Genomic DNA, 22,895 nt, shown 5'->3' on the forward strand with positions numbered 1-22,895 from the left:
AAAAACTGCTTCAAAGAAACGTGCAGCACCCGGTCTACTCAGCCGGTTCAATCACAAAGTGAGGATGAAACAGCTGTGGTTCCTTCAGGATGCTCAAGCAAGATGTGTTTTCTGAGGGAGACAGACAAATGGTGGAGGCTTCAATGTGTCCTCCTGGAGGCTGCTGGAGCCGGAAGACGATGAGCAATGGGTCACCAAATCTTCCAATATGATAACCATGTAAAGTGGCAACAATTACCAAGGCTAATACCTTTATTGAGGTGAAAACACTGATTTTATGTATGCATACTGTTCCATTATACACTAATTACACTGTAAGAGATAGGTATTTCTACTATAGTGTTTGGAGAGACTGAAATAGAGAAAAATAAATTAAGACTGATGCTCACATTGTAATTTAATTAGAATTATTAATACAGTATATAAATGAGACAAAGTTGGTGAAACACAAACCAGCATATCTGCCTTGTTTGAAGATTCCCTCCATAGTGTCAAGTGAAAAATCTTTATCAGCTTGTTGTGGCAAACCAGTTGAGTCTGTCTGCATTAGTTGCCGCACATTTGTATTTTCACACATTACAATCAACAGTATAAGCCCAGTATCATCACAATTCAGTACAGTTGTACACAGGTTGATTAAATAAATAAATACCAGGCTTCCACGCAAGTTTCTGCTGCAACCCTGCCATCTTCATCTGTCCTTGGTTTTAGTTAAGTTTGAGAGATATTGTAACTTCTACAGCCTCGACTTCACCTAAGTTGTTTCATTCACTGTGATGGAGAGAGGAGGTCACAGTGAGCTGAAGGTAAGCAGTGGAAATGGCTTTGCTAGATGCATGTTGCTGAACAAAAGATTAGTAATCCTTATTTCAACACCAGTGTCACTCTGATCAATCGCCACCAGCGTCAGAAACTTGTAGAAACAGCACAAGCTCCATCTGGTCATCACCTTAAAGCTAAAGTATAAAGAAAATATGATGACACCTGCTCTAAATATTGCTCTGCAGATGACTGGTAGTAACGTTTATAAATAACTTCACAAATTAACGTCTTCGTCATTGCTGCTCACCTGTACGAAGCTTCACGTCTTTACAAGTCAACAACATGTGACAATGTGTTAGTCTCATTGCGTCAACAGCAGTCACCAGGCTCCTCTCCACTGGAGTGGACACTGCTTATTGATATGAGCAGCTGCTCCTGAATACAGCAACGAGCAGGAAACAGATGAGCTTTTTAAAGTGTTGAGACTTCTAACGCTGCCAAATCACATCCTGTCTGAATATGTTTGCTCTGCTTTAATCAACGAGAGACTAAAAGGTGCTCTTAACCAAACACAACAAACAGTAAAAATTATTGGTTTGAAGCATGATCAGAATTTTCTGGAGGCTTTAAAGGGTTATTATCCTTGACTAGCCTCTCATCAATAGTAGATCAAATCTTGTTATTGATCATTTACATGATCCTCCTCACTCTCACACTGATATTCATACTCACAGCTCCTTACTAATGCCACGACACTCTGGGGAGGATGAAGACACAGAAGTAATTTTGCCTCCTGAAAAGATGGAAACAGCTACAGGTCTGATGGTTCTGACTGAAACTAAACAGAACTGAACTAGTGTCAGGAACACACTCTACTGCTGCAACAATCACAATATTGTTTAAAAATGTCTCCCTCATGGCCGTCAATTAAATCTAAAAATGTTTTATATCTGACATCCCTGTCTGCGGCAGGTAAAGAAAAAGTTTAAGGCTTTAAGACTTTTTATAACACCCCATGGTCAAGGTCTTTTTTTGTTGAGAAAATTCAAGCCTTTTGAAGACCTGCAGATACAAAAAGCTATAACAAACTATGCATATCCTCTTAATACACGTCCTTCCTCTAAGCTCTCCATTGAAAGAAATTACATCTCAGCTCACAAAGCCAGCTCCTCATGAAAGAAACAAAAATAATTTCTGTTAGCCCCCCTCTATACTTGCAACTACAGCAACAAGCTTATCTGTGCAGGGAAGGTCACAGCAAAAGAAACACACTGAAAAGCATGGCAGACAGAGGGAGCTGAGATTGCCTGGCAAACTGAAAGCGGTTTAAAAACTCTGCCAATCACGACAGTCGCTCGCCCTGCTTTTTTCTTTTTCTGTTTTTTTTAAAAGAGGGTGCACGGTCGGACGTGACGGGGATTAACCAACCAGATCATTGTGAAGTGGGACATGTGAGGCTGTTTGAGGAGCCAGGAGTTGTATGAATGCACTTCCTCTCTGATGAAGACATACAGCTGTAAGCAAAGCAAAGGCAAACACTCGGCTCCTTCTGAACTGCTGCTGACACCCACATCGGCTCCTCCTCTGGCTCCACCCCACCACCACCACCACCCCCCTCTTTCCCTCTCTGCTTCATCCTACTCTTCCACCTCTTCCACCTCCTCACCTCTGCCTCCTCCTCTTACATGTTGCTCAGTGCTCCGATACAGAATGAGGCTTCCGGCCATGTGGGAATTTCTCCTAATAGTGGCTCACGGTTGAATCCGCGTGTTGGTGAGGATGTTAGCGCAGCGTGCATCCGAGCAGCCTTTTCATCCGCAGCAAGAGCCCGGTAGGAGACAAAAAGTCATTCAGCCTGTGCAGCCTTGAGGATCAAAGCTGCTTTACTTCGCTTTCCCTGCCAGTGGAGTTGCTCAAACTTTGCAGACAAAGTGAGAAACTGCAACTTTTGCTGCCTTCTTTGATTTGTCAGAAGACACTGAGCTCACGTCGCTGCCGTCCGTGAAAAAGGAAAAGCTCTGACGAGATCATCACTTGATTATCACTGAGGAGGACGAGGAGCCGTTTCCAGTAATTCACCCTTCTGTGAAAAAGGTCTGAACAGCTCCATCGAGGCACCTAAGCTGCTCTGTCACATGGACACTGACACTGAACAGCTGTTGCCTTTACCATCTTGTCTCAGAAAGAAGACTGGACTGGACTGGAGCCACAGCTCACAGCCACACGACGATGCTGAAAAACTTGTTTGCAACAAAGTGCCGCGTACTTAGCAACTGGTGAGGATGAGACACGGTGTGATGACCTACCTGTATTTGACAAGTGTGTTTTTCACCTCGTTGGAGAGAGGAGCGCAGAGGGAAAAAGTCAGCGAGAGGGAGCAGGGGAGGGGAAGACAGAGCGGAGAGAGGGAAGGTGTGAAGCTGTGAGAGAGAGCGAGAGGGAAGACGCACAAAGCTGAGAAAGACACAGGGAGAAGAAACTGACAGAAGTCTGCCAGACTGAAGAAGGAGTAAAGGAAAAACAACGAATCAAAGACCTGGCCAATCGCCCATTTAGTGCTGGAGGATCGTGTTTTATCAGAGCCATACAGGGTGAGTATGTATTCTGTTTGATGCAGATACTATGGCAGGAAATTAAACAGTTCACGGGAGCAGCTGTCAACTGACCCTACTTACTGTTCAGTAAAGTCATATTATAAATTCTAGCATTATAAAATTTTGATTACTGAATTGTAAATGCAGCCGAGCAGAGTTATTATATTAATGAATCATGGAACAAGTGCTGTGGATCATCAGTTGTCACCAGAGCTTTTATAATTCAGACTCTGAACTTTATAGCACATTTTGTACAGCGTGGATCTAAAATAGTGGCTTTTCACACCCAACCAAGGCTATCAAACTGAACCTGAATCTTGAATATGTTTCACTATGGTTGTGTGTGTTTATTTTCTTACTCAGGAAATGGTGGAAGATGCAAGGAGTTAAGATGATTTGATTTAAAGGTATCGTTAAAAAATCGTGGGGATGACAAGTCACATGACTGGCATCCCAACACACAGGTATAAACACCAGGAGCTTCATCCAAACAAGTTTTAAATTGAACTAGAGGTGAAACTACACAATTAGCTGACTGTAATTAATTAATCAGCAAAGATTTTGAGTAAAAAACACCAAAAATTCACTTGTTCCAGCTTCTTTAAACTGCGGCAACTAACAATTATTTTCATTAGCGATTCATTTGCCAATTATCCTATAAATCAACAAGATCACGTCATCAAATGTCTTGCTTTGTTTGTCAAAAACCAAAATATTCAGTTTACTTCAATGTAAGAGCAGAAAAAGCCATTTGAAGACATGGAACCATCAAATGTTTGGTATTTTTGGTTAATCAATTACCAGTATAGTTGCCAACTAATATTGGTTCAATTGATTATTCAAAGAGTTGTTGGAGCTCTATAGTCAACTGGATATAATTGGGATTTAGACTGTAAATTGGACACAACAAGTCAATACGAAGGTTTTAGCCTGAGCTCTGGAAAAAATCAATTAATCGCTGAACAGAAAAAAATAATCAATAATGGTCAAATCTGGTGGCTGCAGCTATAATTTTGATAATCAAGAAACTGCTTTAGGTCATTTTTCAAGTGAAAAATGTCAAATATTCATTAGTTCCAGCTTCTCTAATGTGAGGATTTGCTGCTTTTCTCTTTTTCCATCTGTAAATTGAATATTTTGGGGTTTTGGACTTTAAGTCTGAGAAAACAAGAATTAAAACTGGGAAACATGAGGTCCATCTTTTGAATATTTTCTGACATTTTATCAACTTAATTAACAGAAAAGTTCATCTGCAGTTTAACTGATGATGAAAATAACTACAGCCCTAAGCTGAACCTACATACAGACAGTCAAACAATGGCACAGGTATATAAGGATGAAAGTGGGTAGACTGTTCTGTGGGATGATTTCAGTGAAGTGTCTGTGATCCACCTGCTGCTTTATTTAGCCTCGCGCCATCCCCCACTGGCTTAATCGCACATCAGCAATCGCAAAGGGAAACAAACCAAGCACCTGCGATGCTTTGTTTCCTATTCCTGCCGACCGGACGGTACATGACCTGCCTCATTCCTCTGCTTTGACGCCAGTCTCCTCCAGTCTACGTGGCTAATCAAGTATCCATAACAACACAGGAACATACAAATTAATGGCATGATTGGGACTATTCGTCTCAGTTAGGAAAACGTCCTTGTGTTTGTCAATCTAGTTAGCCGAATCACTGAGGCTCTAATGTGATTTCCTTTTGTCTCATTATGATTGAGGCTTGATAGGTGCCCATTAGCAGCCTTGGCAAACTACGGCTGCGGGGGAGGAGGATTGATCCCTGTGTTAATGTGTACAGATAGATGACCATGTTGGGATGTAAATAACTGCCCATCAACCCCCCACCCTCACCCCCCTTCAGTCTTACAGGCACACTGACACACTCTCAGAACAAGGGAATTGCACCATGTGCGCATTATCCCTAGCAACAGCACAATCAACCCCCAACAATGTGAGGACTGAGACGAGACCTGACAAAATAAAATCGCCTCTGGGTTACAAAACAGTCGACAGCAATTCATTCCTTCAGGCTCGAAGGCAACTTGGTGCGTTTTAATTCAATCAATACACCTTTCACCAAAGATTCCTCCCTGGTTTGCGACTACTGAAATTCTCAAGGTGATGAGAAACCTTTACGCGCAAAAGCAGTTTCAAATTAACTGGTTCTTGAAATATTTTGAGTATCAAAAGCGCCAAGGTTTCACGCTTGAAAAGTAGCCTTAGCCTGGAAGCCACAGTTATAAAAAAGGTCTGCTGCGTCCTTGCTTCCTCCAGACACAGTGAGTCTTAGCATTGAATGTAATAGTACGTGTAATCAGGGTCAATCAAAACACATGAATGCTAAAAGCACTTGGGATGTTTGGACAAGCGGTGTGGCTACATAATAGCTGTCCATGAGGCCACAAAACAACAGAAATCAACACGACCTTCAATTCAAATCAAACAGTCTGTTTACATAATTTCCCTGTCAGGCTCCATCTTTCCTGATCACACCGAGTACAGTAGAGCTTTCAATAGGGCTTTTGCAAACAGAAAGTCAGCCACTGTATGTCCCAGCGATTCAATTATACATATCTAAATAGACTGAATTCACTGATAAGCTACAAAGCCTATGTTAATCTTGGGGTTAAATTTCCCATTTAGATGTAAGTTTTGCACATTTACTTACATACATGCAAAGATAGGATGAACCTGTAACAGTCTGTGGGGAGGCTGAGTCACTGCAGCAGCAGACTCATATAGATACATTAAACAGAAGAAAAAGTCAAAATGAAATATAAACAATGTGAAGTTTTACAAATGGAGGTTATATAAACAACAGTGCCAGGTTCTGCACAGGGAAGCCTCAGTTAATGTATAAATGAAAAGTATGGGACATATGGACTGTAGCACTATTACAGTGCCAGTGGTGGAGGAAGCACTCAGATGTTTTATATAAGTAAAACCAGCACATTACAGTGTGGAAATACTCTGTCAGAGGTAAAAGTACAGCATTAGCATCAACATACACTTAAAGTACCAGAAGTAAAAGTACTCATTATACAGAATTGGCCAATATTATATGACTGGATCATATCTAATGTGTTAGAATCACTTTAATGTGGCAGCTGGTAAAGGTGAGACTCATTTAAATTATGTTATATACTGCTGAATCAATCCACCCCCCTTTGGTTCAAGTCCCTCAACAGATTTCAATTGTTAAAATCTTAACCCAAATTTTGATTGGTATCATTTCAAATCTTGACAAAACAATCTCACCTAATGGTCTGTTTAGTAGTTGTCCTGAAGATTTTGTTCATATTACATTATTTTCATCTGTAAGATAAGGTTTGCCAAGGTGTTATGTAAATGTAAATGTTCTCTCCAATGTTTTCTGAGCACTTTGAAGAATGCTGTTTAGACTATATGATAAATGTATTCATATTTCACATCATGTGATCACATTTCTGATCGAGATGAAGATGAAATAACGATTTCAGATGAATAGCAGCTCTGGTTACAGGTGCTCCTCCCTTCACTTCTTCAGTCGCGTACTAACAAACCACATGAAGACCTCCACTGACTGTTTGAGACCGTGTTTTACAACAGCTTGACAGCTGTGGATTGTGCCTCATTGGGAACTATATTTATAAAACTGGTATTTGAAGCCTCAGTAACCTGGCCTGCAATGAAACCATTTTATTAAAACAATCACTGCATCTCTCCATCTGTTAGAACTGGCACTCGAAGATGTGAAGCAAAAGGAGCTTTAACAAGTCAGAAAAGGGAGCTTTGTTAGAGGTGTTTCTCTCTGTCACGGTAGACTGGTAGTTACCGAAGAGTCATTTTATTTTCCACTTCGTTTTTACATTTTAATAGCTGAAAAAAAGGTGCTGTGTTAAAGGTGTTGAAAGGGGTATTTCCACTCTCCTGAGCAGAAAGAAGAGCTAGTGATGCAGCAGTATATCCTGTCAGGCTTCCTTCCACCCTCTGTCACTGTCAGAAACTCAAAGCTTTAGCTCTTGTTTTTTTCCTCCTAGAAGGACGACACACTCAACCTGCTTTGCTATAAAGTAATTCCCTGTAAAACAGCCCAACACAAATCTGACCCAATTAACACACAATGTAAAGTGTAACATTAAAGACTGAAGCTGTCTCATTTATTTACAGAAATTTACCACAGTGTAAAAACCAATGTGGGAATCTGTGTTTGTCATATTATTTATAGCCAAACTCAGTTAACTTCTGCCAAATAGCACAAGTGAGAACACTGTCATGTTAACTGCCCAAATATAGTGTAACAGTAGCAGAACAAGTACATTAGTCACACACTGACTCAGTAATGTCAGTTAGACTGCAAAAGCTGCTAATACAAGCTATTATCAGCCGCCATAAGCTACTGGTCATATCAGACCAATTAACGTTAGTGTGACAGAACCGCAGCATGCACTAAACTGAGCAAGGGTGAAGTGTTGCTTATGAATTTAATGTTTAGTAGGAAGATCTCAGTGCTGTATCTAATGATTATTCTTATTATTCTAACTTCAATCACTGGTTTCTCAATTGATTGATAATTATTTTGTCTATAAATGGTCAGAAAACAGTGATAAATGTGTAAGATGACATATTTTAGTCCCTTATTTGAGTCCAAAATGTAAAAATATTTGGTTTATTATCACCTAAAACAGAGGCTGGAACAAGTGGACTTTTCTCATTTTGGCTTACCTGGGTAAAAACAGTTACAGATTCATTTTCAATCAAGTATTTGATTTTTTCAGCTCTATATATCTTCTTTCAAAAGGTGCACAGTGTCTGTTTTGCAAAGCTTTCAGGCTTTCTGCCCCTAAATGTCAGGTCAGACAAAAACAATCACCACCCACTCAGATATATATTTACACAGTTTTGTTTTGGGCTGTTCACATGTGCTCAGCTCTGAAATCACTGGATGGCAACATTATCAGATGAAGTGTGCTGTTATGACAGGCAGCATCCTTGTAGTTCAGAGTATCAGACATGCTGCTGTGTGGCATTGGAAAAACATTGTGTCCGTTTGATTGAAACGCTGTAAAAATCAGCTCAGCTCACGCCTGCCACCTCCACCACACTGCAGGTACAGCTCTGCTCCTGACCTCTCTGCTCTGGGATTTTAAATCTCATAAGAATTGCAAGATACAAAAGGTTGAGAAACACTGCTGAGGGCCGTTTTGGTCCTGAAATACATAACATCCGTGCGTACTTCTGATCAATCTTGCCAATAAAACAAGCAGAATACTTCAACACCTTGGATACAAAAAGTGATGGTGACATAAGCTCCACAATAAGAAGTATTCTGTAACAACTTTCAACAAGAGGAAAAGGGAGGTTTCTGTGGCAAATTCCTCATTTCATGGCTACCTTAATTGGCCAGAAAAACGACTCTTGAAAGCATCGCCTCCCACGTACAATTAAGTATCCTCTGGAGAGCGGCAGCCTCTTGCTGTGCGGCATGACTAATCTGACAATGTGGGCAAAACACAGAGACGAGAGATAGGAGTCAAACAACTCACAAGAGCACCTTTGGCATTTACACTACAAGAGAACAGGAGAGACAACACGGCGCTTCAGCACTCTCTAACTCTCTAATGGCGTGAGAAAAAAACAATCATACAAACACAGTTTACTGCTCGAAAAACACTCATCCTGAGTTAAAAAGGGCTTCATAAATTCATATAGCCGGTATTTAATAGCATGTCGAATTTGAGTTTTGGTCCAAATATGGCCCCTTTACTCCTCACATCCATCAGCAATGCATAACTCATGGCTCGATGAATGCAGATTTTAATTTAAGGCTGATAATTAAACCAATTTTTCAGGCATAAGTTGCTAATAGACGATGCTTTAGCTAGTTTTACCTTCATGATAGAAACTGTAATGTTGTTAGAGTGAATTAAACTGTTTTCTCAAACATAAATTCCTGCGACAGGCCTTTAAAAGAACTAATTTACCAAAACAAAATTGGATTGAAAATAAATACCTAAAATGTGAATCGAAAGTAAAATCTTTTTTTAAATGCTTTTCAGTTCATTTGTATGCCTCTGCTGTAAAAAGGGAAACTCACTCTCAGCATTACAGATTGACTTTTGTTCATTGCAAGGCCAGTGTGTTGGTGTAATGGCATCTTAATCACATCCTGTTGGTTTTTAAAATCCCAATGATACTAGATTATCTTTTTAGATGTCCACACCAAAGCTGTTTGGTGTAGACTGTTGATACAGTGAAGTGCTCTACTACCTGCAGCAGTTAGGTTATGAAACCTACTCAGTCATGATGAGAGGAGACCTGGGTGACAGGGAAACAAAGCGAAGCGAGATTTGTGCTTCCTATATCGAGGTGTTCCATCATTCCTCGAGGTGTCAGAATCAGATTCAGAATCAGTAATCTCTGACGGCATCAGAAGAAAACACAAGCAGCCTAAACCCACCAATCACACTTCTCCACAGACCATGTAACACCTCCTTCGTGCGGCATCTCCCGAGCCCCGGCATCTCATAGTTTTTGGGGAGGAGTACGTCACCTCCGTCGAAGTTGACAGACACGGTGCAAAATCCAGCCGGAGAGTGGCATAAATACAGAAGACAGCCTTAAATTCTTAACTTCCAAACCACAAGGGGTGCATGATGCCTCTGTGCATAGAAATAGATGACACAAATAAAGTCCATTAAAACCAGAGCGAAATATACCATGAAAGTCTGAGCGCAGAGGGAAGTTTGAGGTCATGATCGCAGCGTTCGCTGAGGTTTATTTCTCAGTACACTCAGTCTGCTGGCAACTTGAGATGTTGTTAAAAATCACACAAGAGAAGCTGCTCACTGAAACTGAACTATTTTAGATGGTTTCTAAAGTAGTTCAGTAAAGTAGAACGTCGGCCAGGAAAACATAAGAGCTCAGAGCTGGGAAGAGATAAGTGGGGAGGCGGATCACCATCTGCCCCGTGTAGCGGACCGCTCTGTCTTTATTGGTCCCTGGTCTGTCCTTTGTCAGCATGCCGCTCGGAGAGTGAACATGAGGATTTAGTGGAGATTTATGAAAGTCAAACTGATTTCATGGAGCACGAGCTTGTGGAAGTTGAAGTTTATTGTCAGCTTAGGTGACACCAGCACAGCTCAGAGGACACTGAGCTGTCTGTTAATTAAAACAGGACTGAAGTTTGATCAAAGGTTTACATTTTTCATGTTATAATCCAGCTAACAGGCTCTATGCAGCCTCCTCGATAGATTTACTGGCATGAGCACTTAAGAGCTTCCACACATTACAGTGTTACTGTGCTGGTTAACAAGTGAGATGCCGCCTCAGTGATGGCGGCTTGTTTACTTCCGCCTACAACCTGGACTTGTTTATAGGTTTCAGCCCACAGAGGCCAGTGAAACTATGTTTCACCACCTCCTAAAATCTAGAGAGGAGTTACTCCTTAGCAACTTCTGGAGAGCCAATGGCTATAGCTGTTTAAACACACACACCAGTTACTTTGGCTAAATTACTGCACACGTGGGAGCTGCTAAAATCAGACTGCTTCCCTAACTGTCATATTTAAAGATTCTGGCAGCACACACAGCACAGTTGACAGATTTGGGGACTAACCCTCTGCCTTATTTAACTCAACTTGAGGCAGGAGCGAAGTGTGACAGTCCAACATCAGGGCTGTTTCCTGAGACTCAGTCCTGCATTTGAAGAAGTCTCAAGCTCTCCTCTAATAAGACACACTGAGCTCTCTTACTCGTGCTCCTTTGGGAAAAAAATATCAACAGACACAGGGGAGGGGGTGGGGGGTGAAACTGTGGAGAACCCAGGGGGCCAAACACTGGCCACTGAGGCTGAAATAAGCAAACAAAGACAAACAAGTATCTTCCATGCAGCCATCTGACAGCAGTGTCCATACAGAGCAATTAAAGTCCCTTAAGACGACAGACATTTCCTTTTAACTAATTAGGATACAGAGACAACTTCAGAAACACAATCAGACTCAGCAGAGTATTTGACACAGGGTGTATTTTCACTGAGGCTACACACAAATTAAACGTCAACACAAAAACATATACACTTGCTATACACAGCTCATTTAGTTCAGTGATAGAAAATGGGAAAAACACACTAAGAATTTGTTACTGTATTGTATTTGTTAACCTAGGCCTTATTTTCCCATGTTTTTGGGTGTAAATGATTGATAAGAACAAAAATCTTTGAATCTAAAATGCTTGTGTTTTTGCCACTGACAGGCTTGGATTGCCATTATAAGTGCCATTGTGTAGTATTTTTACTTCAGTAAAGGATCTGATTATTTATTCCATCACTGAAAGTCACACAATAACACAAAAAACAGACTGCAGCAGTGGTATTCCAGCAGCTCTCATGTTCTGCTCAGTAAAATTACTGTTTTTGTCAATGGAGTCTGGTAGTGATATATGGCGATGTTTCTGGTTAAACAAAAAATCCAGTTTTCATTTAAGCTTTTAAGGAAAATTGGCTTTATCTCTGTCGTGCTTACTGTGCCACTATCCCAGAAACTGACTGAAGTCCAAAAATTCAATCCTCAACTGAATTATTTGTCAAAGTCCTACCAGGATGCCTCCACCTTCATGTACACAAATCTAAGCCCAGAAAAGTCAGCATTACAGGAATATTAAATTGTTTTGGAAAGCTCAAACACCTGACTCCTTGAGAGAGACGACTGAGCACTACAAGTTGAAATTGGCAAACCAAACACAAACTCTGGCCCAGCTTTTCAGGGCCCACATCTTACCTGCTGACTCCAGCAGGACGTGGTAATCAGTTCCTCTCTGAGTCGGCATGTCATCATCAGGCTCCGGTCTCTCCGACTCTTTGTAACGATCCCAGTTTGACTCCAGTTTCCTCCTGGAGAAAACCTCCCTCCTGTCATCTTCCTCCTCAAAGTTGTTTCCTTCATCTTGATCCTAGAGGACAACATGGGGAGACGAACAATGACCAACACGCAACTCAAGTTATATTAAATTCATACTGGTCATTCTGTAGTCGTTTCAGGTTGCAAGCAAAATCCCATCCAATGTCCAATTTGGACTTTTCATTTTTTTACTCATTTCAAAAAGCCTAAACTACATGCTTTGCACTATGACTCAGACTTACCCATGACAAAAATAACATTTCCACTGACGGTGCTCCACAGAGTCCAATTCAAAGAGCATTTTGTAAAGTGGTCATTAAAACATAGCTGTTACTCATGATTGGTATCTAAGTCTAACAAAAGGGTCAAGGTAAAAGGCATGGCCCACTGTATGACAAAGAACAGACGTCTGTGCCAAAACCAGACTCATTAAATTTGTCTGAGTCACAGATTTCTTCCTGTTTTGTCACATAGCTGGACAAAAAAAACCTTTCAATAATGTTGTCATGGAAACGTGAGATGTGTCAGACTGATAAAGCTGTGGCTTTTTCTGGTGCCATGTCGAAACACTACGGTGCTTTTTTTTTCCTCCAACAATATCATCAACGACCACATGGTAGGTACAGATGCACCAAAGGAGATTTTTATGATTGCAATCAAGGAGCTCCTATGAACCAAAGGAGATTTTTATGATTGCAATCACAGAGCCCCTATTGTTTCCCCTCTAATTCTGTAGTTACCATGGCAGGAGCATCAATTGACTGAACACCTCAATGGAAATTAAGCTGAACCCTCTAGTGTCATATCCAAGGCCCAGAATGTCCAATGACAACGTTAAAGTGCTGTGGGAGACATTTCATGTGCTTGATCACAGTGATGACACTCCATTAAGGTTTCATTTTGTTCAATTTAACTCTACACATGATGACAGAGGATCATTGTGTGCGTAATGCATGTACAGTGGAGAGGTGTGTATGTAACCATGATGACATAATGCCCATTTTGTAACTGTTTTACTCAGCCGAAAGTTAGTTTTCAGATTGTCCACGAAGCATACCTTTATTTAAAACAAAATATGACTATCTGAAGGTTTTCACAGCGCCCTGTACCAAACCTCTGCACTCTCTGCAGAGTATTTTGGTGCAAATTAGCAGCACCACCGGGTGACAGCTGCGCTGAATCAAAGCTAATTAGGCCGAAGTAAAGAGGAATTACGGCTTAGTTTTAAATCATCTTCCCAGAATGTGTGCGTTTCCGCAGCGAGGAGAACTACTGCTATTCACTATGTTTTCAATGCAGTTTGGCAGGGCGGGATAAATACAATACAAACCCCATGCTCTCTCATCTGGTAACGGAATTCCGATCCATGGGCGCTTCCCCCGCGTCCACGCCCGCGGTGGTGGTCTCTTTTGCCCCGGCCACGGTGGTGGCCTCCTCGGCCTCTGCCCCGGTGTTCACCGCTAAAGCTGTCACTGTCATGTCCACCCCGGCCACCTCTTTTCCAACTGCCTCCTCTGCCTCTGCTCGGTCTACCCTCCATTACTGTCTACTGTGGCCGGACAGTTTAGAATGTGACACTGTAATATTGTGGACGGGGTGCAACATTGAATGATGTCCTACGATAAAATGGCAATAGAGTGGTTCCGGGTCTAACGATCAGTTTTACGTTTGAGATTTCATTGTCCATATTTTAGGTCATTATTTTGATGAAAAACAAGAACAAAACTTAAAAAAAAAACAACCAATATTGAACAAAATATAAATTCACATTACACCTGGAGTAGAAATAAAAAAATAAAATATTTTAAATAAAAATGTATCACTGGTTTTCAACAGTTCATAATTATATGAGTTGATGTGGCTCTACAAGACAGTTGCATTTAAAATTTCAGTATAATTGCTGTGGTTTCTGTGGTAACACAAGCTGATACAAATAAGTTACCAACTATTTCTATTGGAGGAAAAAAAAAGTCGTGTTACTGTTTTTCTTGTCATTTCAGGAAAACAGCTCATTCTACATGGAGCCACAGAGGGGCACTTCAAACTAACCTGACACCAACAGCACAGACAGCACCATGAATAACACCACTTTTGGCAACACATCACATGTCCACGCTGCCCCTCACAGCCTTTGGGAGGTTATAACCATCGCCACAGTGTCGGCCATTGTCAGCTTGATAACTGTGGTTGGTAACGTGCTGGTGATGCTGTCTTTCAAAGTGAACAGCCAGCTGAAGACTGTAAACAACTACTACCTGCTGAGTTTAGCATTCGCCGACCTCATCATAGGAGTGCTGTCCATGAACTTGTACACCACTTATATACTGATGGGTTACTGGTCCTTGGGGAACCTAGCATGTGATCTCTGGCTTGCAGTGGATTACGTAGCCAGTAATGCCTCTGTTATGAACTTACTCGTCATCAGCTTTGACAGGTACTTCTCCATCACGAGGCCGCTGACCTACAGGGCAAAGAGGACTCCAAGGAGAGCTGCCATCATGATAGGCCTAGCATGGCTGGTGTCTTTTGTCCTGTGGGCACCACCCATTCTGTGCTGGCAGTACTTCGTAGGAAAGAGAGAAGTGCCTCTGGATCAGTGCCAGATCCAGTTTTTAACTGAGCCTGTGATCACATTTGGAACAGCCATCGCTGCTTTCTACATCCCAGTCTCTGTTATGACCATCCTGTACTGCAGGATCTACAAGGAGACGCAGAAACGGACCAAAGATCTGGCAGAGCTGCAAGGGCTCGCAACAGAAAATGTTCCAGAGGGGACTACACCACAGAAAACTATAATTCACTCCTGCTTTCATTTCACCAGAGAGAGGAGAGACCGGAGTCAGGCCTCCTGGTCCTCATCTAACCAAAGTAACGTCACAAAGACGACCACCAGGTCAGACGAGGTGTGGGTGAAAACAGACCAGATCACTTCCTTTAACAGCTACACCTCGTCTGAGGAGGAGGAGCATCACGTTTCAATAGAAACCCCACAGGGATCTTTCAAAGAGCAAAGCAGTGGACAAAGTAATAAGAACGGGCAGGTGACTGACTACACAGAAGACCGGTATTTTTCCACTCCTCAAAAGAAGAGCAGCAAAAAGTGCATCTCTTATAAGTTCAAACCTGGCTCGAAGGGTAAAAACGGCAATCCTGCACCTGCAGCACCCTGCCCGTCTGAGGCGGAGCAGCCTGCCAAAAACCCATCCCCCTCCTCCTCCTCCACCACCTCCAAACCCATGGACCCCGTCCTGAAGAACCAGATCACCAAGAGGAAGAGGATGGTGCTGGTGAAGGAGAAGAAGGCGGCGCAGACTCTCAGTGCCATCCTTCTGGCTTTCATCCTCACGTGGACGCCGTACAACATCATGGTGCTCATCTCCACCTTCTGCACCGAGTGCATCCCCACGTCCCTCTGGCACCTGGGCTACTGGCTGTGCTACGTCAACAGCACCATCAACCCCATGTGCTACGCCCTCTGCAACAAGACCTTCCAGAAGACCTTCCGCATGCTGCTGCTCTGCCAGTGGAGGAGGAGGAGGAGAGGGGAGGACAAGCTGTACTGGTGTGGACAAAACCCAAACGTCAACAATAAAATGACTTGACGTGGTTCTGAAATATCAGAGCAGACTTTTGCCGACAGGTGGATTTTCTTGATATATATACTGTAGTCAGTGGTCATCTTCAGCATGAAGCGCTGCATGTGATTTTAGTGTTAAAGTACATGTTGGTGGTAAATGTGCTGAGCCCGATGCAGCACTTTAAACTGCTGCTCCAGATTATTACAGAATAGAAACCCAGTGAAGGTGGCTACCCATTCTTACAAAGGTTAAAGGTCAAAGGACAGGTTCAGATTATATCAAGTCTATTTTTTGAAGGGGAAATCCATCGACAAAGTACGTTTACGTTTATGTGAGTGAAGAGTGAAGTCTGATAAACTGCCTCAGGTGATGTCCCATGAGTCAGTGTTGATTGGATCTGAAGACTACAAGTTTAAAAATAAAATAAGAGATATCTTTGGTTCTGCTGTATTGATTTTGATCCTTTTTTTTCAATTGCTCATTCTGAGTCCAACAATTTAAAAATAATTCAACGCCAAATCCTTAGAGTTCTCTTTCAGTACAATACTTGCATGCCTATACATTCTCTGCATTAAAAGAGTTACTGGTTGCTGTGATCACTCCTCTCCACTCTGACCATGCAGAGACCCCTTCCCTAACATGACTCCAGTGTAAGAGATCAGACCTTCAGTCCTTGTTCTCTGCAACAATGCATTTTAAAAATAAGCCAAAGTTAATGAGGCGTCTATTTTTATGATTTCTGCAGACAGTAAGTGACACACCATGATATGTACAACAGAACTTAACATCAATATATCTAAGCATTAAACACACACAGTATATACAATAACAGAAATACAGGGGTTAGAGCTTGGCAAGGAAAAACGTCCATACCCTGCTTCCTATATATTGTATTTGTCCTTTGTTCTTTCTCGTTTCTAATTATGTCTTAATGCATATCCACGATTCACTTTGTTTACCATGAGGGTATAAGCGGCTTGCTTCATTCAGTCCATATAAAAAGAATCAATGGAAATACACCCTTTAATGTCAATGTGAGAACAGATTTCTACAAAGTGATTTCAGTTTATTACAGTCATAAAATAAGTTTCCAAAGGGGGTAAATACTTTCAGAAGCTCCGTCTTCTTTGTTGTAACCATTCTTTTTTACTGCCACTATTTTACTGCCAGAAGCACAGCTGTATTGATGTTTGCTTTTTCCTCACATTCTCAAGCTGTTTTCTGAGTGATCTGTATGTGTGTGTTTATTTCTGATAGGTCTCCTAGTTAGCGAAATGATCTGTGTCTGTCTTTGTTAACTTGTTAAAATCTTCAATAAAATGTTCATTATAAAAAAACAACAAAAATCCCACACACAGATGAGAGGTAATCAGTTACATCCTTCAAAAACCTCTTCACATCTGTGCTAGCACTTTCCTAATATACACATTTCTGCTACATGTTGTTATATAAGCTCAGTCATATACATTCAACAACTTGACATCTTTGTTGTACATTTCAGGATGTTTTGTCATTGAGTAGTTTAAGGATAGTAACTCAAAGAGGGAATTTGCCATCAAAAAGACATAACTTTGCAACACACTCACTTGTTTTGGCTGTTGAGGCCTATCCAAAGTCCACAGCCGCCATGATGGAAACATCCATACAGGCTGGAGTTGTCTGTATGCTGTCACAATCTGCAAATATGATTTAAAAGTAGTGCAGTTCAAATAAACTTTACAATAAGCCACACACAAGAGGGGCACACACTGTACATCAACATCCACCTCTTAGCTGCAGTCGACCATTTGCCTCCTGATAAAATCAATAAAGGCACCCCTCTTCTTAACACATTTACAGTAGGAGTCAGATGTAGAACACCTAACTTGTTCCAAATAAAGACAGGAAACCACATCATTGAGCTCCTTTTTAAAACAAGGAGGGGACGTAGGTGTCCATTCTCTCAAAATAACCCTTCTAGCTTTGACCATACAAAACATTTAAGCCAGCTGGCTCTCACAGGACAATTTTTAGGAACCCAAAACAAAATGCAACTTCAAACTGCATTTTTGCACAGAGCAAGGACTGTTGATTTTGTCCCTTAACTCTTACACAGGAGTGAATGTGGCCAGCAAGAATCATCACAGGGATGAGTAACAACATACTTTTAATGCACATATTGTATGAGCATGTGAGGAAAATGTCTGAACCTGTCCTTTAAACCTCATCTAATTCTCCTTTACTCTAATGCTCACTTGCACTGTATATAAAGAACTTAATGTAGGCTTACACATTGAAAATCATTTAGAGTATAAAGAACACATATCACTGTTTCTATTCACACACTGTAAATGTAAATTACTTAGTATAAATATATATATATCAGTGTTTAGTGAATGTTTTTTCTTCTGTTTTCTGGCTCTTGCTATCAACATTTGATCTTGTGATCAAGGGCTAACCTGTACATTTCTGTGCATCTACTGCATTAGTTTCACAGTGGTAATATGACATGTGAGGTTGTTTATGGCTCACACACTCTATTCCTGTCAATATTCATATTATTGTGAAAAAAAGAAAGAAAAAATGGTATTTGCAGCCTGACTACCACCACGTCTCTCTGATGGATGAGTGATGCTGTTGTAAATTACTGCACTTTTATGTTGTTTAAGATGTAATGTCAAATGTTATCTCCCTGAACTCTGTGCCTTTTGTTCTGCTCAGAGGCAAAAGTACTTTGTGAATGAATCTGTGCTCATTGTCCGTGCAGTTTTTGTGAAAGTGAGTCTGTGTACTGATATGAACAGTGGAATACAAATTTCAAAGGCAGAATTATACGTTCGTCAACATCAAATATGTTGAATCTGATCTGGTTTGGTTTGTACTTTTGAGCAAGTGATCACCCGCTCCAACGGTTGACTAGTTAAACTAACGTGCCATGGATAACACGGAGACAGCATGATGATTGTTGCTAAGTAGAGGACAGAGCTTGAGACTTCCCAGAGGACATCAGAGGTGTCTTTGGTCCCAAGACTCCATGTTAGTGCAGCCATTTTGCATTACAACAATCTGATGCAACTCCATTATTAAAGGATAAAGCCTGGTGACATCATGTATTTTCTTATTGTCAACAAATCCCATGAAAAGACCAAAACCAACAATGAACTGATGATATTCCTCTGAGCCACAGGCCTGCACCATTAAAAACTCATGAATGAGCTGTGAATGTTGGTATTAAGGGGTGTTGCGATATAGCAGCATTAACAGTAACTCAGTACCTGAGCTGGGAAGAAAACAGATCCATCTCCATGACAACTGAGCAAACACACAGCTGGTAAAGAAAATGTAACGTGGCCGAAAGCTCTGGAAAAGAAAGCTAGCCAGTGGATATTGAGTTATAATGATGATCAGTCATTCATTATTTTATATTTTCTATCTAGAGTTGCAACATTTCAGGAATTTTCATAGTTGGAAACTTTCCATGGGAGTTAACGGGAATTAACAGGAATAAACTGGAAAATTTGCCAAATTGCAGTTTAGTTTAAAAAAAAAAATCTTACAGCATTATCTTGGTTAAAACAACCAGATTTAATGCAGATGCTTTCATTTTACATTTAGAATGGGACTTTTTTGTTTTTTGCATATGTTTATTTTATTCAACACTGTTTTTCTTGTTATTCAGTTAAAGAATCGCTTAAAGCCAAAAATGTCATTTTAAAAATGTACCTCAGTTTGCACCCATGTCTGCTTATGACTAAGGAAAATGTTTATATATGATACAGTTTGTATAAATTACCCCAAATTTCCAGTTAATTCCCACAATTTCCCATTAATTCCTATTCCAGTTGATATTAAATATTTCAAAAATTTCCCAGTTTAACTCCCCATGGAGAACTTCTTCAAAAAGGTTCCAGAAATTTACCAGAAACCTTCCACCTCTCTGCAACCCTAGGTCTGTCAGCAACCAGCAGTGATTCAGGACATTTATCACAGACACATGTTATTGTGACTTTAATATGGACTTTACTGTCTGCTTTATTAAAAGTAAAGCCAGTTACACTCTAAGAGATCTTGAAAGCAACCACACAGCTCTATCACTCTTTGACCTGCCAGTAATTATCATTTTAATTTATACAACTTAGGCACATACTATGTACAGTATATGAATTCTGGCCATGCGGTATGCCACACAATAATTCAAAAAATGAGAAGGCCATGTGCTCACTTTCAAACAAATAAGATGAAATAAAAACAAATGTTGTTATATAACCATTGCAATTTATTTATCTAAGCTTTTAAATAAGAATTTATCAGTCTTAAAATTCAATTAATCTTCATTCACAGTCGTATTACTGAAGTCCAAAAAACAAGAAAATCTCTGAGTATGTATATATGTTCTCTTTCAGGTAGTGGAATTAGCAGCAGTGGAAAAAATGCACACCAGAGGGTTAGCACAGAAAAGACTGATGGGTAGTAGAGCCACTTGTACAAAGTATAGAGCAAATGAAGAATTACAGCTTTTGCAGAGTTTAAGAAATTTCTATCAGTGCAGTATGAAAAAAAATCTTATTTTTGCTCAGTTTCCAATAGCATAATAGAAATCATGATGTGCTCAAAACATCTATTAATAAAGAAAACTGTACAATAGACCCGGAGAGAAAAAATGACACTTAAAAATCTTGCTTCCACAGCATAACTCGTGCTTCTTTAGGCAGACTGAGGAGACAGGTGTACAGTGTAGTACTACCTCCTCTTGGCAGCCGGCCTGGTGCCCTTGCTGCTGCCACCTGCCTTACTGGAGCCCTTGGAGCCAGAGAAGAGCTTGGTCATGAGCTCAGAGACGTCTGGAAGCTCAGGGTTGGGGTTCAGCATGTTCATGGACTGCTCCATTTCCTGTAAAGACAGCAGTGAAACAAAATCATCACCAGTTTTTAAAAATCTATCTCACAGCTTGTTCACACTTCAACATAAGACAAGGACAGGGTGTCATGAAGTTCAAAGGAACTTGTGCTATCTAGTGCCTCTTGATAAACCCTTCTTGAACTCATCAGAATGGATTGAATGCAATTCAAAGATGCAAAGCTGCATGATGAACTCAACGTACAAACCATATTTATAAGTAACACTTTGGGCTTTTAAGGATTCTTTACCTTTCTCATCTCTGGGTCATTGGTGTTGACCACTTTGGGCAGCAAAACAATGATGAGCAGAGGCAGAACCATCATCATAACCTGCATGAACAACAAGCACATTACATTTAACCAAGAGAATCAGAAGTAGTTAGTTCATCTTTAACATTAGCATCTATACAGTCTGGATTCTGAAGTGAAGGAAAACTATACTCAACAGCAAACTACTCAATTAATTACATATGAATGATTCTTGACTTCCTTTTAGGAAAAAAAAAAGTTTTTGCATACTCTTCTTTGCCAGTGTGTAACAGCATAGTTAGACTGAATATTACATTTCACATCAAATACCTTGGCTCATTAAATTATAGTGGTGTTTGGTTATTTGTTAGATGGCATGACAGAAAAAACTCAAAGAGAGGTTGTGCACATACACACAATATATAGAGCATTGGAAATATGATCTTTATATTACTCCATCAGTGTTTTTACCATTGGGTTCATAAGGAAGTCTGTCCAGCCCCAGGTCTCCCTCTTCATGAAATAGCTGTGAGCGCCGCTAGCCCTGATCTGGAGAGGATACGGCTGACGAATTACTTCTGAAGTCTTGATGTAGTTCACAAGACGTGCCCTGTGAAATGACATGTGGTTAAATTGACAGCACACTGAAGAATATACAAGGCTGACTCAACATGAAACATGTGCATGTGCTGTTTTTGGCCTCTGAAAACACAGATCTTACCTCATTTTGCCCTTGGATGTGATATCAACACGCACTGGTTCAAATCTAAAGGTTGGGGTGACAACTTCCACAACGTAAGATCCTGACGGGACGTCATTCACTGCAAAACTTCCATCAGTTCTGTAACAAGACAATGCAACAAGATTATTTACAATATTTTATTTTCCAGACCTGTCAGTGCTCATGTACGGCTGCACATTTTGTTTTTACCTGGGTAAAATATTAAAGCACTTCCACAGAAAAGATGACCAACCCTAACAAGTTTGGACAGGGTACTGAATAGAGTAAAAAGAGGTTTAGGATCCAGTGTTTCTGAAGTCTGAGGTGTACCCAATTATCTGACATCTAAAGTACAGCTTGTTTGTTCCTCTTCCTGTTTTTGTTTTAAGTATTTTGAATGGCCGTTGTGTATTTGCCAGATAAAATCAAACAATTTCCATCATTGGGTGATAACTTTGAACTTTACGCCATATATGATTCAGGTAGTATGAATCTGACTGTACCTCTACACAGTATCTCTACATCAGAGATTGTTTAGCAGCAACAACAGTCATGTTCCCTGTAGTCGAGGTTTGTTTTGGATACACCACGAGCGAAGAGGCCTGCGTTTATTGTGGAATTAAAAGCTAAATTCAGTGGCAGGTCGGTAATGAAGAAACAGCCGTGCCGTTGTAACAGATGGCATGAATTACAGCCACTATTATTAAGCTGTGAATTAGCTAGGACAGTCAGGACCTGCCATCTGCCAACGGCAGCAGCCGTTTAGGCTAGCTGGCTAGGCTAATGCTACCTAGCCTCGTTAACAGGCTAGCTAGTTAGCAGATGTAACCGTTGGCCGTTTCTTACCTCAAAAACCCCACGTATTCTTCACCTTCCACAAGGACTCTGGCCGTGGAGACCCAGTCTTGTGTTTTCACTCCCGGAACTATCGCTCTTCCCTCGATTTTGAAGCGATCGCCGTTCGGCTGTGTCGATACACCTGCGCCAGGCCCCGTTTCCATGTCAGTGAAACACCACGCCACGACGACCGCAGCCTGCACGAAAACCCACAACAGTGATATCCTCTCGCTGTGCAACATATTGTCTATCTTTACTAAATCAAAAGTCGGTCTAACTATACGTGCGTCAACATGTATTCGAGGGCAGTTTGGAGAAGGAGCGGAGGACTGGGCGCATCAGCTGTCTCTGCGGAAAACGACGTCACTTCAAAAAAAAAAAAACTTTATTGTACAAACG

At 40.9% G+C, this 22,895-nt stretch overlaps 3 protein-coding genes across 3 annotated transcripts in view; 1 reads left to right on the forward strand and 2 right to left on the reverse strand.

Annotated features, from left to right (window-relative positions):
• Nucleotides 1–13,825, reverse strand: part of aven (apoptosis, caspase activation inhibitor) — a 32,473-nt gene extending 18,648 nt beyond the window's left edge. The window contains exons 1-2 of the mRNA XM_018682547.2: nt 13,565–13,825; nt 12,115–12,286 (exon numbers count right to left, since the gene is read on the reverse strand). Of these exons, the coding sequence (XP_018538063.1) occupies nt 12,115–12,286; nt 13,565–13,774 (382 nt within the window). The 5' untranslated portion in view covers nt 13,775–13,825. The remainder of the gene's footprint in view (nt 1–12,114; nt 12,287–13,564) is intronic.
• On the forward strand, nt 1,691–20,406 carry chrm5b (cholinergic receptor, muscarinic 5b). Its single transcript, XM_018682546.2, has 2 exons — nt 1,691–3,353; nt 14,235–20,406. The coding sequence occupies exon 2, from the start codon at nt 14,310–14,312 to the stop codon at nt 15,834–15,836; it is 1,527 nt and encodes a 508-aa protein (XP_018538062.1). The 5' UTR covers nt 1,691–3,353; nt 14,235–14,309; the 3' UTR covers nt 15,837–20,406.
• Nucleotides 20,047–22,877, reverse strand: emc7b (ER membrane protein complex subunit 7b). The gene is made up of 5 exons (XM_018682551.2): nt 22,506–22,877; nt 21,660–21,779; nt 21,410–21,548; nt 20,939–21,019; nt 20,047–20,681 (listed from the first exon to the last, which is right to left on the reverse strand). Exons 1-5 carry the CDS (start codon nt 22,736–22,738, stop codon nt 20,532–20,534), a joined length of 723 nt encoding a protein of 240 aa, XP_018538067.1. The 5' UTR covers nt 22,739–22,877; the 3' UTR covers nt 20,047–20,531.
• Nucleotides 22,878–22,895: the final 18 nt, after the last annotated feature.

Source organism: Lates calcarifer, linkage group LG7_1, assembly GCF_001640805.2.
Source record: "Lates calcarifer isolate ASB-BC8 linkage group LG7_1, TLL_Latcal_v3, whole genome shotgun sequence".
Lineage (NCBI taxonomy): Eukaryota > Metazoa > Chordata > Actinopteri > Centropomidae > Lates > Lates calcarifer.

What these genes read in the sequence shown, in the direction of transcription:
- chrm5b (XM_018682546.2), top strand. Translation starts at nt 14,310, where the DNA reads ATGAATAACACCACTTTTGGCAACACATCACATGTCCACGCTGCCCCT.
- emc7b (XM_018682551.2), bottom strand. Translation starts at nt 22,738, where the DNA reads ATGTTGCACAGCGAGAGGATATCACTGTTGTGGGTTTTCGTGCAGGCT. An exon ending in ACATCCAAGGGCAAAATGAG is followed by an intron (nt 21,549 to 21,659) that starts GTAAGATCTGTG and finishes GTCATTTCACAG; the next exon opens with GGCACGTCTTGTGAACTACA. An exon ending in ATGACCCAGAGATGAGAAAG is followed by an intron (nt 20,682 to 20,938) that starts GTAAAGAATCCT and finishes CTGTCTTTACAG; the next exon opens with GAAATGGAGCAGTCCATGAA.